Source organism: Lathyrus oleraceus, chromosome 2, assembly GCF_024323335.1.
Source record: "Lathyrus oleraceus cultivar Zhongwan6 chromosome 2, CAAS_Psat_ZW6_1.0, whole genome shotgun sequence".
Taxonomy (NCBI): Eukaryota; Viridiplantae; Streptophyta; class Magnoliopsida; order Fabales; family Fabaceae; genus Lathyrus; species Lathyrus oleraceus.
Window position 1 is genome coordinate 413,221,805 of NC_066580.1, and position 13,975 is coordinate 413,235,779.

Consider the following 13,975-nt stretch of genomic DNA (forward strand, 5'->3'; position numbering starts at 1 on the left):
AATACTCAAGGTACTCAAATCATTTGATTCCTCTATTGAGCACACAAAATAATTGAATTTAGAGGTCAAAGATCTGAGTATCTTGCTCACCACCGTACTTTGCTCCATTGTTTCACCATTTGATTTCATCTTGTTTACCACATTGAGAGTCCGTCCCAAGAAGCTATCAACCTTCTCGCCTTCTTTCATGGTCAATAGCTTAAATTCGCTTCTCAACGCTTGAAGTTATGCTCTTTTCACCTTTGTGGATCCTTGATACTCCTATTGCATGAACCTCCATATTGCCTTTGAAGTTCCCTTGTCAAGAATCGTTTCAAGAATTTCTCTGTCAATAGCTTGAAATAGATAATTTTTGACCTTCAGATCTTTAAGCTTGGCCTCTTCCACGCTCTTCCTCTGCGCTTCACTTGTTGATGAAGTTCCAATTGCCGGTGTCGGGACTCCTTCTTCTACGAGGTTCCACATCTCTTTACTTCGTAGAAAATTCTCCATCGTCATTGCCCAAAAATCATAATGACCATCGAACCTTGGAATGGCCGGCTGTACGAACTTTTCAGATGTAGACATGTTGATCCTTTGGTGTTTCTTCTCACACACACACGCTTTTACTCCCTTAATGTTTCCCCTCTCACACACTCACTCCCCAAACAATATCAGGCCCCTTGTGGAGCTCTGATACAAAATTGTAAGAATTAGAAATAATAGAAACGTTGAGAGGAAAACTGTGTTATTCATTAGAAATTGAAAGCAGGCTTATATAACCTTTACAAATGAAATTAGTCAAAAGTCAATACTGCATACCAATAAAATAGGAATAAAAGAAACTGATCATAAAATATAAGACTTCCTCCTAAAGAATCTAACTTCCCTTAAGACTAGGATTTATTAATAAACGTGGACTGAATTAAAAAATAACTTTAACTAACACCCATACTTTCTCAAATTTATCCCCTTAATATCATCGACTTATCATTAATTTTTTTAAATATAAATACTTTAACCGAAAAATACTTCAATACTCCCTTCATTTTTTTTACCATATGAACACTACATTTTATCATAAAAGACGAAAAATACTTCAATACTCCCTTCATTTTTTTACCATATGAACCCTACTTTTTATCATAAAAGATATAGGTTTAACTAAATCCCATGTTATGTGAGATTAGAGCATCCGACCAATACTTCCCTCTATGATATCCGTCCAAAAATAAATGTTGTATTTTAGAAAAATTATTTGTTTCAAGAGACTTGTCACTTTAGTTTATTAATATAATTTTAATTTTTATCTTTTAATTATATTTTCTAATTAATACATTTAATTTATTATTTTAATTTTATCACTCTATATTAATGTTAATTTGAATATATTAAGATTTTCTTCATTCCAAATTATAAGATGTTTTATATTTTTTAAGTAAGTTAAGAAAAATAGTTATTGTTGTATGTGAACCATAAATTATATCTGATTTTATAATATTATTTTTTATTTTTTATAAATGAAAGATAAATTAAAAAAATTAAAATAAGAAATAATAATAAATGATATAGGATAGGTTGGGAAAAAAATCATTAAGATTAAACTTATAATTTAGAACAAATGCTGATCTGCTCATATTTTATCACCATATAGTATTATAATATGGCCGTACGTGGCCAGCGGACATGTAGTTGAAAACCACCGATTACGCTTTGCTGTGGCATTGTCAATTGCGTCATTTATTTAATTATGAAAGATTTGATCCTATCGATAGAATCTTGATTTCTTCTGCGCACAACTTTAGATTAATCTCTCGAAGAGGACCGCAATAGACAACAACAAACTCTTAAAATTTAACACTCTTCCGCGTTTTTTTATATTTATCCTAATCTATTTTTGTATATATATATAATATATATTTATCAAATCTAAAGGGTAGAAAATGAAAATACACACAAGAGTGAAATATAGTATCATCTTGCTGTTCCCTCCTAAGTAGTAGAATACTCATCCATGGACGTAGCTATTGTATCCCATTCAATACATAACATCCTTCGATGGACGAACTCCCTGAAACCTCTAGTTAATCGGTTATCAGGAATTGACATCGACCAGATCAATAACAATCTTATAGAGATCAACGACAAAGTGAAAGAAGCAAAACAGAATCACTTCCATGGCTCCGAGGAGATTCTTCCTTGGTTGCAAAAGGTTAAAGAAATCATAATCGATTTTAACGATTTGATGGAGGATATTCATCAGAAGGAGATTAATACCAGCACAGTTTCGCTTTTCAGATGGGTATTAAGCATAAGGAGCCGTGTCAGAGTCACGTTTCAAGTCATGAAAGCAGCAGAGAATATCAAAACCTTAACCAAAGAAGCTAAGGGATTTTTATTCTCTGTACAAGAAGAAAGAACAAAGTTTGAACACCATGTGTTTGAGAAAATTACTATGGTTGGAAGAGAAAATGAGAAGAAGGAGATTATAGATCAACTACTCAAGTTGAAGATTTCTGTTGTTGTAATTGTTGGTGGTTCAGGAATTGGGAAAACAAAACTTGCACGTCTCATTTGTGAGGATCAACAGGTCAAATCTCATTTTGACTTTCCACCGATTTGGATTGATTCTCATCACGAAACCTTTCATGTTTCAGCTGCTATCACCGGTAAACGCCGTTTACTTGTGCTTGATGATCTGCGAATTGAGATTAAGCTTGATCTTGAAAAGTTGCAACAGAAATTAATCGACTCTGGGGGTGCCGGTTCTGCTATACTCATCACTACGTGTAGCCACCATGTTGCAAATACTCTAGCTGGATTTGCTTCTAGATTTGTTTTGAAAGGGCTTAATGAACATGAATCTCGATTGCTTTTTCAACAAATTCGTGGAACAACTTCAACTTCAACTTCAACTTCAACTTCGACCAACAACAAACAAGACATTGAGTGGGAGATTGTGAAAGATTGTGGTGGAGTCCCTCTTTGGATACTGATCATAGCGACGTTGATGAAGAACCATAGTGGTGGAGGGGACTTGATTCTTGAAGCAAAACAAATAGCAGACGTCGAGACGAAGTTTTTACAAGAGGTTGAGTCTATCTATTACGATTATCTTCCCACGCATCAGAAATTGTGCTTTGCGTTGTGTTCGTTGTTTTCAAGCGATTATTTGATAGACGCGGAGAGATTAACTCAACTCTGGACTGCGGAAGGATTTCTCACTATTCCATATCAACAACTTGATCGAGCTTGTTTCCAAGACTTTGTTTCTTTGGTTTTCCATCAAGAGGAAGAAAATGGTGTATATAGAATGAGCCGCTTAATGCACAAACTCGCAAAGATAGTTGCGGGTGATGAAAACATCATTGTGGATTCAATGGGGGAAGTAGTTAAAGAAGTAATGCTGCGAGCTTCGTTTGATTTCGGTTTGGATCTATCATGTGGGATTCCAGATTCAGTGTTTGAGAAAGCAAAGAAACTGAGAACCATTCTATTGTCATACAAAAACACCAACAACCCTCGGCTTCCACACGAGGTAAAGATGACAACATCAACATGTGATAAGATCTTCAACACCTTCAAGTCTCTGCGCGTGTTGGATCTACACGACTTGGGGATCAAGGTAGTGCCAACCTCTATTCAGGAGATGAAATACTTGAGGTATCTAGATCTATCCCATAACAACATAGAGAAGCTTCCTAGTTGCATCACAAAGCTTATCCATTTGCAAACCTTGAAACTCTCCTACTGCCACGTCCTCAAGGAATTGCCAAGAGACTTGCAGGATCTGGCTCAACTCAAGCATCTTGACATTGAAGGTTGCTTAGATCTGACTCACATGCCAGCCGGGATAAATAACCTCACTTCTTTACAAACACTGTCACTTTTCGTGGCTAGCAAGAAACACGTCATCACCACAGGACTAAGAGAACTCGCCGATCTGAACAATCTGAGAGGAACCTTGGAAATTCTGCATCTGGAGCAAGTCAAGTTCTATCCATCCAATGAAGGGGCTAATGATGAAATTTTGAAAAATAAACGACACCTTCAGCATTTGACTTTAAGATGGGATCATGATGATGACGAAGAGAAAAACGACGGAGTTGATATTGACAACAGCGACGAGAAGTTACTTGAATGTCTCCAGCCACATCCAAGTCTAGAAGTGCTATTTGTTGTGGGGTACAATGGCCACTCCTTCTCTAACTGGCTTGTTTCACTTCAATGCCTTGTTAAGTTTACCTTAAATGATTGTCATAAATGCATATCTCTACCGCCAATGGATCACCTTCCACTTCTCAAGGTTCTTCATCTTAGGAGGTTGAACTCTCTCGAGTTCATTTCAAAAAACAGTACAGAACTTGAGGTAGGTTCCACTTCCTCTACTACACCTATATTCTTTCCTTCCTTAAAGGAACTTACAATCTCAGATTGTCCAAATCTTAAAAGTTGGTGGGAAAATGATGAGATATTGAAAAACAAAAGACCATCTTTCACTTGTATTTCAAAAGTAAGTATCCGGTGTTGTCCTAAATTAGCATGCATGCCATTGTGTACTGATCTTGATGAAGAGTTAGTTCTGGTAGATTCCAACTTAAGATCAATGAGGGAAACTGAAACTACTTCAGAAGCTGTACTACGTCCTCTCTTGCAATTGAAGTCCATGGTAATTGAGCGTATTGAAGAATCTCCACCACAAAGTTGGCTTATGAACTTCATTTTACTTGAAAAACTTCACATTCGAGATTGTTTTAATTTAAAGTCTCTACCACAAGGTTTCAAGTCTTTGAGCTCACTCAAATCTCTCAGCATTGAGAGATGTCAGGAATTCGATCTCGAAAATTCTGAAGGTGAATGGGAAGGTCTGAAAAACCTTCATTCTCTAACATTAAGGAGTATTCCAAAACTAAAGTCCCTAACACAGGGTATCGGAAACGTATTATCTTTGAAAGATATAACAATTTATGATTGCCATGCTTTAACTTCTCTACCTGAAAGCATAGGTAACCTCACTTTACTAGAAAAACTGTTTATTTCTGAATGCAGAAATTTAGATTCTCTGCCTAAAGGAATGGAAAAGATTGAGTCACTACATACTTTGATTATTGTGGACTGTCCTTTGTTATTGCCAAGGTGTCAACCAGACACGGGTGATGATTGGCCACAAATTGCTCATATCAAAAATAAGTTGGTGAGGGAAACACCTCAAGACTTAAGGGACTAGTGATATCAAGCAAAAACCAAAATTTACTTTTATCAGGTAATAATTTTAATTTTTTTTCAATTACTAGTACCTATTTGGTACTAATTATACTGTACTTGATTTTCAGGTTATATAATGATAAGTTTGAAGGAGCAAAGAGGAAAATGATGATGGAGTTCCAATATTCGATTCTGTATTATGATAATTATTAAAAACAATACAGCTGTTTTTGTTTAAAAATTGATGAGTTCCTACGTGTTTTTTTGGAACTCTTGATGTGTATCTTTTTGTTTGACTCTTGTGTATCTTTTTTAATTCTATTTTTTTATGGATTAAATTTTAATCTAAATTTTATTTTATAAAAATAACTATGGTTTTTGTGTTGGTCGGAACTCGGAAGAAAATAATACAAAGTTTTTTATATGAAACATGTTATACCTATGAATTAGTTACCATTTTTTATTTATTACCTTTGTTTAATATAACTAATTGATTTAATATCTATCTGTGAAAGAAGCAATCGAACAGATAACTTTATTAGCTCAACTGGAATTTTCCTTGAACAAGATCTAGATATCATATCCTCGATAATCTGTTTAAAGTGTCATAGTCGCTTACCATTTGATTCAAGGATCAATACTATTTTTATGATAAGTGTTATCAGATAATTGTATTATATAATTTAAATAGTTATTAAACTTTACAAAATATTTCTAGTTGATATGTTTTTCAGATATCAGCAATTTTTTAATAAAATTTGTTGCAAAGTTAATATTTTTATGACAATTTGGCAAATTGTAAATCTACCCAAACACAGAGATATTTGACAAAAATCAAAACTTTGATGAGAAAAGGCTAGTAGAAAAAAAATAGTAAATATCTTGAGATACAATATATTCTCTATATAATACAAAGTGAACAACATGATCATTTGGTATGTGATTTATTAAAATATGTATTGGGTTCAAGTGTGAGTGATTAAAGTCTCACATTATTTATGAATGAGTGAAATATTGAATTTATAAGAGAGAAAATTCATTTATTTAACACCTTAAGGTTTTAGGTTGAGATGTGACGTCTCTCTCTTTTGTAATCCTAGAGCATTAGTCTCATGGATACTCCCGACTCTTTCGAACTCTCCAACATTGGTATCAGAGTCGTTGTTTGACTTTGTGAAGGAGTGAGAGTTGAATTCGATGTTGGATCATGTTATAGGATGTGGGAGACTCACACTTGTGAGGAAAATGTTTGGTGCAAGTGTGAGTGGTTAAAGTCCCACATTGCATATGAATGAGTGGAATATTGGATTTACAAGAGAGATGACTCATTTACCTAACACCTTAAGGTTTTGGGTTGAGATGTGGCGTCTCCCTCTCTCGTGGTCCTGAAGCATCAGTCTCATTTGAAGGTGATAAAAACACAAGAAGAGGGTTGAATTGTGTAGGCTTTTTTAACTTCTGCCTCTCATGGTTCGTAATCAGATTCTGAACACTTGATTCAGAGTCTAACTTCAGAATCACTCAAAGTCTGAACTTTGTAAATATCTTTATCAAATTCTAAAACAAAATCTGACTCGGAGTTAAACAAATGATAGTGGTGGAGTATAGTTCAAAAGCAAATAAAGTAAAGCAAGAGACATAAACAATTATCTCGGTTTCTCTCACAACTTGAGAGTATTCAATCCCCTTGCACTTCCAAGGGATTTCCACTATAACCAAACTAATTACAAATGATGAATCACACAAGCAAAAGACTTCCTTGCTCAGACACACAAGTCTGACACTTACTTACTAAAGCACACAAGATCAAGATTTCCTTGCTCAAACACACAAGTTTAAGACTTCCTTGCTCAAGCACACAAGCTCAAGACTTCAAATGCTCAAGCACTAAACCAAGAGACTTCTGACTCTATAACAAAATGTTAAGAGATTTGGGTAACTGAAGGAGAATAGCCATCCAAGGCGCAGCGGAATTTAAAAATTTCTCCATTTAGTGATCCTTACGAATGGGCATGATCAGTGATAGAATCGTTACCTCTTGTGGCGATTCAAACCTTTGGTGCAGATCTCTGATAATGATCAAAAACCTTTGATACAGATCCACGGGGCGATCACGAACGTTGAACGATGACAACGTCTCTACTCAGTCCATACGAACGGATTCCTTCAATCGTAGTGCTAGCTGTTATGAATGAAGGCTTTGAGTGAGAGAAAGAGGGAAACAAAATTCCAAGTCTCTACTTGAATTTCTGTCTGAGTGGATTGGAGTGACAATGCTTCTACCCAAGGGGTTCTATTTATAGAACCACTTGTGTGGGCTTCAAGCTAAAAAGCCCACTTAAGTGTATTTTGGCCCATATCTTATAATATGCCCAAAATCACTTAAGTATTTGGTACCTTACCATATTTCGTCTCCCACTTAAGTGCACCGTACCTTACGGTGTTCCTTAGTTACTTTATCTCTCATCAATCCGTCCTTTGTGTGTGACCCTATAGGTTTTCGCGGCGTTGGCAATTATATTAAATCACGCATTTAACATAATAAACAGTGAGCAGTATCTAGCAACACATCACTGCTACCCAAGTCACGAAAATGTCATGTGATCTGACAAAACCTCCTGTGATAATAATTATGTGTATAATTACCCCTTTGCCCTTATGTCTATATTGAACACAAGGTATAGACCGTGTCACCCTTGTCCAGTTCAATATTGGGCCCATAGACATTTATCCTGTTACGCAGGATTGGCAAATTCCATCTAGGACACTCATGTCCCTCAGCATGCTTCGTGGAGTACCCATCAACTGTCTTTATGGTTATCCAGTTACGGACAACGTTGGATCAGCAATAAAGTACTCGACTCTACATCTAGGATCCATAGTGGTTTCAGGTCGAAGAGTGGTATACACTATTATCACCATGAGAATAACTTATGACACATTGCATAACTTTCTATATAGTATTCTCATAGCGGGTCAATCCGGTATAAATATTACTCCTAATATTCATACCTATGTTTAAGACTTGATAACTCTTTATCCATGATCCATGAGATGTGATCATCAGTCTACAAACATAATAGTCTTAATGCTTTAGTGTTATCCCACTTCACATTAAAGCTCGACTACGGATACTTTAAGAACAGTGCCCTTATGTTTAATGTGTTCTCATGATTAAGTCACACTTAATACATTAAACGGACTATCTATTCTAGGGACTTTATTAATCAACCATAATAAAGAAAATGCCTTTTATTATTAATAAATAATTCGATACAAGTACCAAAAGTATTGGCCTCTAGGGCTTACACCAACAATCTCCCACTAGCACTATAGCCAATCAGACATACCCCGTATGCCCATTGATCTAGTATGGCCATCATGCTTCTGCTGCGCAAGAGGCTTTGTCAGTGGGTCAGCTATATTGTCAAGTGTAGGTACTTTACATATTTTCACATCTCCTCTATCTATTATCTCTCGAATGAGATGATAACGCCTAAGTATGTGTTTGGATCGTTGGTGAGATCTAGGCTCCTTAGCTTGTGCGATAGCACCATTGTTATCACAATAGAGACCAATGGGATCCACAATGCTAGGGACTATGCCAAGTTCACTAATGAACTTCCTGATCCAAACAGCTTCCTTTGCTGCACTTGAGGCAGCAATATACTCGGCCTCGGTTGTAGAATCAGCAACTATATCTTGCTTCGAACTTTTCCAGCTCACAACGCCACCGTTCAAGCAAAACACATAACCAGATTGCGATCTAAAGTCATCCTTATCTGTCTGGAAGCTAGCATCAGTGTAACCAATTACAGCCAACTCTTCCTGACCTCCATATATCAAGAATGATTCCTTAGTCCTTCTCAAGTACTTAAGGATATTCTTAACAGCTACCCAATGGGCATCACCAGGATCAGATTGGTACCTACTCGTTGCACTTAAAGCATACGAGACATCTGGTCGAGTACATAACATGGCATACATGATAGATCCTATTGCAGATGCATATGGAATCTTATTCATGCGTTCCCTTTCTTCCTTAGTTGAAGGGGATTGTGTTTTTGATAGACACAGGCCATGTTGCATAGGTATGAATCCTTTCTTGGAATCATGCATATTAAAGCGTCTCAGCACTTTGTCTATGTATGTACTCTGACTTAGGCCAAGCAGTTTTTGTGATCTATCTCTATAGATTCTGATTCCTAATATATAGGCTGCTTCACCTAGGTCCTTCATAGAAAAGCATTTCCCCAACCAAGTCTTTACTTGTTGCAGGGTAGGGACATCGTTTCCAATGAGTAATATGTCATATACATATAACACCAGGAATACGATCATGCTCCCACTAACCTTCTTGTAGACACAAGGCTCATCTTCGTTCTTGATGAATCCATATTGTTTTACCGTTTCATCAAAACGAAGATTCCAGCTTCTGGAAGCTTGCTTCAATCCATAGATTGATCTTTGTAGCTTACATATCTTATGGGCTTCTTCTGGTATGTCAAATCCTTCAGGTTGTGTCATGTACACATCCTCAAGAAGATTCCCATTAAGGAAAGCAGTTTTGACATCCATCTGCCATATTTCATAATCATGATAAGCAGCGATAGCAAGTAAAATCCGAACAGATTTAAGCATTGCAACTGGTGAAAAGGTTTCATCATAGTCAAACACCATGAATTTGTTTATATCCTTTTGTAACCAGTCTTGCCTTATAGGTATGTACCTTACCATCCATGTCAGTCTTCTTTTTGAAGACCCACTTGCATCCTATAGGATTAACTCCTACAGGAGGCTCTACCAAGTTCCAAACTTGGTTCGTGTACATGGAATCTATTTCGGATTTCATGGCCTCTAGCCACTTCTCAGACTCGGGACCAGTTATGGCCTCTTGGTAGGTCATAGGCTCATCTTGATCCCTGAGTAATACATCACCTTGATCAGATATCCATATATCTCAGGTAGGTGACGTATCCTGCCTGACCTACACTGGTCTTATTCTATTTGAGCAGGTTGCTCTTACACAACTACTTGTGTTTCCTTCTCTAATTCCTCCATAGGTGTATCGATACTTTGTGATTCTTGAATTTCTTCAAGTTCTACTTTCCTCCCACTGATTCCTTTGGAAATAAAATCCCTTTCTAGGAAAACTCAAGTTCGAGCGACAAACACTTTGCCCTCAGAAGGATTGTAGAAATAATATCCTCTTGTTTCTTTAGGATACCCCACAAATAAGCATTTGTCAGATTTGGGCTCAAGCTTAGTTGAAATTTGTCGTTTCACATAAACTTCGCAACCCCAAATCTTCATGTAAAACATATGTGGTCTCTTACCACTCCATATCTCATATGGTGTCTTTTCAACCTTTTGGATGGAACACGGTTAAGTGTGTAAGCTGATGTCAATGGTGTATGTCCTCAAAAGGAGTTTGGAAGATTGGTGTGACTCATCATGGATCGGACCATGTCCAACAGGGTTCGATTTCTTCTCTCAGATACACCCTTCCATTGGGATGTTCCAAGAGGAGTAAGTTGGGATAGGATCCCACACTCTTTCAGATGGTCATCAAACTCTAGGATTAAATACTCATCACTTCGATCTGATCGAAGAGTTTTAATATTCTTACCTAGTTGGTTTTGTACTTCATTCTTGAATTCTTTGAACTTTTTAAAGGACTCTGATTTGTGTTTCATTAAATACACATAACCATATCTACTGAAATCATCAGTGAATGTGATGAAGTACTGAAAACCTCCTCTGGCTGATATGTTCAGTGGACCACATACATCAGTATGTATGAGGGCCAAAAGATCATTATCTCTTTCACCTTTTCCTGTGAATGGAGACTTTGTCATCTTTCCAATTAAACAAGATCTGCATGTCTCATATGATTCATAATCAAAAGAGTCCAACAGTCCATCTTTATGGAGTTTGGAAATGCGTTTCTCATTTATGTGGCCTAATCGACAATGCCAAAGGTAAGTTGGATTTAACTCATTAGGTTTCATCCTTTTAGTATTAATGTTATAAATAGGCATTTCAAGATCAATGACATATAGTCCATTGTTCATTTGTGCAGTTGCATAGAATATATCATTCAAATAAATTGAACAACAATTGTTCTTTATTATGAATGAAAAACCAAACTTGTCCAAACAAGAAACGGAAATAATATTCCTGCTAATTGCTAGTACATAATAACAGTTCTCTAACTGAATTATTAAACCACTAGGTAAAGTCAATTCATAAGTTCCTACGGCTAAGGCAGCAACCTTTGCTCCATTACCAACTCGTAGGTCGACTTCACCTTTTGCCAATTTTCTACTCCTTTTTAGTTCTTGCACATTTGTACAAATGTGAGAACCGCATCCAGTATCTAATACCCATGATGCAGAAGTAGATAAATTAATTTCAATAACAAAAATACCTGAAGTTGGAGTCTCTACTCCATTCTTCCTATCTTCCAGGTACTTTGGGCAGTTCCTCTTCCAGTGTGCGGTCTTACCGCAATGGAAGCAGGTGCCTTCCTTTTCTATGCTTCCACTAGGCTTCAAAGCAACACTAGTGGGTTTGGGTTTGGCAACTTCCTTTCCTTTCCCTTTATCATGTTTGAGGATAATCCTCATGTCTCGGTACCAATCCATAAAATTTGTCCCAGACAATTTTTCCTTGTCAAGGTTTGATCGTAATATGTTGTTAGAGGTGTTTGTTGTCATGGTAATCTACATAAGGATTAATGAAAATATAAGTATCATTGACATATTCAATTAGGCCTTTAATTAAATATGCTCCCACTATTTTACTCAAAACAAATGACCCTCATCATTTGATTCGGAAAATCCCGTTGGAAGATTTTCTAGTGGGTCGAGATCCATATTTCACTTCGTTCTAAGTCCGCGTAGGCGGATTACACAAAACTAGGTTATTTTAGGTAGGAACTCCTTCCAATTGTATCTCATACAACTCTCGAAAATTTCAGTTGGGTGAATAACTCCTTATTCTAATCCATCATATGGATTATTCCCAACTCTTGCTTCTAAACATATATATAATCTTGATGAGTGTTAAAACTTGGAAAGCATAAACTTAATATTTATTTTGAGGGAATTGCAATTTTTCTGATCTCACCGGCTTTTTTATCATATAAACCGTCTCTCACATGCATCAACATACATTCACATGCATCAACATACATACAAACAAAATGAAACAGTTATGGCCCCTAGCGCAGTTGTTCTCCCAAGCCAATGAGAGAACCTAAGCTAACCTACAACGATCTAAGCTTCTCCAAGCAAGATCTTCAAGGTTGTCCTCCTTTGGCATTGACTTCTTTGCTTTCTTCATATCATTACATTACATGAAAGAAACTCGTTTTACATACGAGGGAGTGAGATGAGAAAAGAAGTTACATTTGGGAGATTAAGAGAGAGACACGACACGCAGGTCGTATTTTAAAAATCCAAAGCAGAATAAAGGAAAACTAAGGCCATAACCGATCACCACAAGACAATAATAAACACTTTATTATTATTATTATTATTATTAATTCCTTTAATTAATTAAAATCAAATTAAATTTCGACGACCGATCATCACATTTTAATGAACAATTCATTTTAAAATCGATGTCGCTTTTCGTATCAACACTTAACACTTTTAAAGCACTGAGTTAGCCGAATGGGTGAAAATTTCCTTGCGTTAACCGGTTAACCATATGCGTTAACCGGTTAACACTGTTTGAAATCTAAAAAAAAATGTTTTTGCCTTGCGTTAACCGGTTAACCAAATGCGTTAACCGGTTAACACTGTTAAAAACTCAAAAAAATTTAATTTCGCATTGCGTTAACCGGTTAACCATATGCGTTAACCGGTTAACATTGTTCCAAAAAGTGTTTAGAAAGCACAACTCTTGTGCAGTCAAACCCCAATCGCATAACTCTCTGACAACACAACCCTTGTGCCGTCACTAACCCTGATGCACCAATTTCAGACCGTCAAACACATCTCGATTGTTAATTCAGTATGATTGATCAACACGTCATTGCTTCACCATACTAATGTCGGATCAAGAAGCAAACGACCATTGATCGCTCAAAGGAAAACAATCATCGAGGGTTTGAATGAACGAAACGAGAACACTATATCATATATAATGTATTTTGCATCAGGATTACATATATCACATATATGTAACTTGATCGATCTCAATTTAACCTTTGATTCATTCTGTCTTTAATCATATTATTACAGAACAAAAACAAATATCAGATTCATGGTTTCGTAAGTGGCTCTGATACCACTGAAGGAGAATAGCCATCCAAGGCGCAGCGAAATTTAAAAATTTCTCCATTTAGTGATCCTTACGAATGGGCATGATCAGTGATAGAATCGTTACCTCTTGTGGCGATTCAAACCTTTGGTGCAGATCTCTGATAATGATAAAAAACCTTTGATACAGATCCACGGGGCGATCACGAACGTTGAACGATGACAACGTCTCTACTCAGTCCACACGAACGGATTCCTTCAATCGTAGTGCTAGCTGTTATGAATGAAGGCTTTGAGTGAGAGAAAGAGGGAAACAAAATTCCAAGTCTCTACTTGAATTTCTGTCTGAGTGGATTGGAGTGACAATGCTTCTACCCAAGGGGTTCTATTTATAGAACCACTTGTGTGGGCTTCAAGCTAAAAAGCCCACTTAAGTGTATTTTGGCCCATATCTTATAATATGCCCAAAATCACTTAAGTATTTGGTACCTTACCATATTTCGTCTCCCACTTAAGTGCAC

General features: G+C 36.5%; 1 protein-coding gene across 1 annotated transcript; it reads left to right on the forward strand.

The window, feature by feature from the left end:
- The first annotated feature begins 1,886 nt into the window (after positions 1-1,886).
- LOC127119797 (putative disease resistance protein RGA4) lies at positions 1,887-5,534 on the forward strand. The gene is made up of 2 exons (XM_051050121.1): positions 1,887-5,242; positions 5,313-5,534. Exon 1 carries the CDS (start codon positions 1,994-1,996, stop codon positions 5,204-5,206), a length of 3,213 nt encoding a protein of 1,070 aa, XP_050906078.1. The 5' UTR covers positions 1,887-1,993; the 3' UTR covers positions 5,207-5,242; positions 5,313-5,534.
- Positions 5,535-13,975: the final 8,441 nt, after the last annotated feature.